The sequence below is a fragment of the Ptychodera flava genome, chromosome 2 (genome assembly GCF_041260155.1).
Source record: "Ptychodera flava strain L36383 chromosome 2, AS_Pfla_20210202, whole genome shotgun sequence".
Taxonomy (NCBI): Eukaryota; Metazoa; Hemichordata; class Enteropneusta; family Ptychoderidae; genus Ptychodera; species Ptychodera flava.
This window is the reverse complement of record NC_091929.1, coordinates 22,735,080-22,737,579: the sequence shown is the minus strand read 5'-3', so window position 1 is coordinate 22,737,579 and position 2,500 is coordinate 22,735,080. Positions and strand designations below refer to the sequence as shown.

The following is a 2,500-nucleotide window of genomic DNA, read 5'->3' as shown; positions in this document are numbered from 1 at the left end:
TCGCAAATAGGCGTCACCATGCCCGGGCAGCCGTTTCTGAGTTCCCGTATTGTTGCGTCGTGTCCAAACCTGCTGGACGAACCGGTGCAGGGAGATTCAATGTTGACGGTCAACACACACCGAAAGTTGCAGATTTCGGTGTCAAGCGATGGGACTACGAACTCGTCACGGTCGCGCGTGGACAGCTACTCGCGTTGGCAGAGCCGACACTCCAGCACGAGCAGCGACCCGCCAAAAATCAACATCGTGCCATTCAATAGCTCGTCAACATCAACCAGCCGAGACTCGGTGAAGTCGTCGGTGACTTCGATTTACAGCTCAAACGAAGTACTGGATCTGAGCAAGGTCATCCCGACCATCCGCATCGACGACAGTCCGAAAGCGAATTTCAAGAAATCTTTATTTTCGTCTTCGGTGACGTCGACAAACGAGAAGACAGTGAAATATGGCTCGTCCCCGTGGAATTTCATGAACGTGAGAGAAGACCGCACCGGCGAGGGGGAGTCGTCCAGCACGGCGTCGACTTCGAAAGGAAGAAATAATGTCCCTCCTCTGGTGGACTGCATAAGCGAGGTAGAACAGTTACCTATTTACTATGGAGATCAGAATGTCTCTCAAATTCTAGATTTTCTTTTCGTTGGTAATATCGAGGCTGCTTACAATGAACCGTTGCTTTGCCGCCTGAATATTAATACAGTCATCGACATGAGCAACATTCTGCCGAAAGATGTACCGAGGTCAAAGGTGAAAGATTTTCCCTGCTCCTGCCCGTCGCCGCTGAAGCATTCGCGCGCGCGGCTGAACATTTCGATTAACAACTGCGAGAATGAAGATATAACGCCGTACTTTCAAGAGGTTAACAATTTCCTGGAGGGAGCGAGGCTGAAAAATCGGAATGTGCTGGTGCACGGGAATCACGGGCGTTCTCGTTGCATCGCCGCCGTCATCCAGTATCTGATGCAATGCCGTCATATGAATTTAGACGACGCGTACCACCTGGTGAAAAAGCGGCGTCCTGGGATTCAAATGAACGCTGGCTTTCAGCGCGCGCTGGAAAAGCTTGAACTGAAGCTTCATCCTGGAAAGGCACCGTCGTTTCTGTTCGACACAGAGTCGTCCAAGTCCATCAAAGGTTCAAGTCACAAAGCCGCGCACCAAGCTTGGGTATGACTTTGATCGGTAACCTTTGAACTTTCGGAAAGTTATGACGATTGGTAAATCACGCGAGTGATACCGCTGCAAGCAGGTGTACAAGTATTACGTATCTGTGAAATTTCACATGGATTACCCCGTGCACAGCGGATACATACGAGGAACAACAACTAACTTATTCATGATTTCGGCTGTTTGCAGCGCTAGCGATGAATAGATCTTGATCAAAATCTGTAATCAGGTATTGGAGACAGGTTTGCCACTAGCGAATTCCTAGAGCTCATGAATTTTTATGAGTAAGTAGCGGGATTGCAAGTATTATTTATCAAGCATGAAAGGGAATATGGGCAACGAGATAACGAGCAGACGGCAGCAAGTTCGTATTGATCATCGTTCGCTTGTCCATAACAACCGTTGAGGGCGTTCAGAAGTACAGCCGCCTTCCTCGTAACACTCTACTGCAAATTTTCAGTCAACGTTCATGTCAGTATTTTTCAATCACATTTTAAAGCGATTCGCAATCTTTGCTTGGCTAGATTTTTCAGAGTATGTTGACCTTATACTAGTTGAGTTGTTACCTGGTAAATGTGCATTAGGGACTGGACGTAGATTACAGGGGCCGATGATTGGCCGGTGCATGTCATACAGTTGTACGGGGAGGTCGATAATTTTCATGGAAGAACTAGCGGAAATGCTCTAAATTTCTCCATTACCTTGGGTCTGGGCCACAATATTTGTGCATTTATGTAACGACCTTGGAAAAAGCGCAAGTCAATAGTAAGGTGGAGGTGTCTAGCTTTATCACATTGAAGGTAGAACGCGCCTCGCAGACAGATATTCGGACGCTCAAACTTTTACAGCTCTTTTCTAACCTACCACTTGCGGGGGCTCATTTTAAAGCTCTTGGTGTAAGAAAAAAATTCACCATCTTAGTTTCTCGAAAATCGAAAATTTAATTTTTCTCCATAAAGTTAACACAGGGGTGGCGACCATTTTGAATTTCAAATATCGTGAAATCTTGAGGAATTTGTTTCTCTAGTACCAAAAGTTGCACGGTGACCCCGATTTTTATTCTTGTTTTTGAAAGTGTGTGGTTGAAAGATTCATTGAGGAAAGTTTGTGCAAAAGTTTAAGTCTTTCACTTTGAAGGCGCTTACTACCTTAATGACGTGGCCTTATGTTTTCAATGGCATGCATCAATTTGAATACGATGCGATAATAGGTAACGAATTAAAGTAGGCCTTAACAAGATAACTGTTTTTAGACAAAGAACTCATTTTCTATTTCAACAGTAACTGTGTACATTTTGGTACAATGCGCCTCGGGGATATTTTGACTCTAAAACTTG

At 45.2% G+C, this 2,500-nt stretch overlaps 1 protein-coding gene across 5 annotated transcripts in view; it reads left to right on the top strand.

The window, feature by feature from the left end:
• LOC139117086 (dual specificity protein phosphatase 10-like) overlaps nt 1-1,847 on the top strand; it is an 82,527-nt gene extending 80,680 nt beyond the window's left edge. For all 5 annotated transcript variants that reach the window (XM_070679933.1, XM_070679947.1, XM_070679955.1 and 2 more), the window contains exon 2: nt 1-1,847. This exon is cut by the window's left edge and continues 120 nt beyond it. In XM_070679933.1, coding sequence (XP_070536034.1) covers nt 1-1,170 — 1,170 coding nt within the window. In that variant the 3' untranslated portion in view covers nt 1,171-1,847.
• The last annotated feature ends 653 nt before the right edge of the window (nt 1,848-2,500 follow it).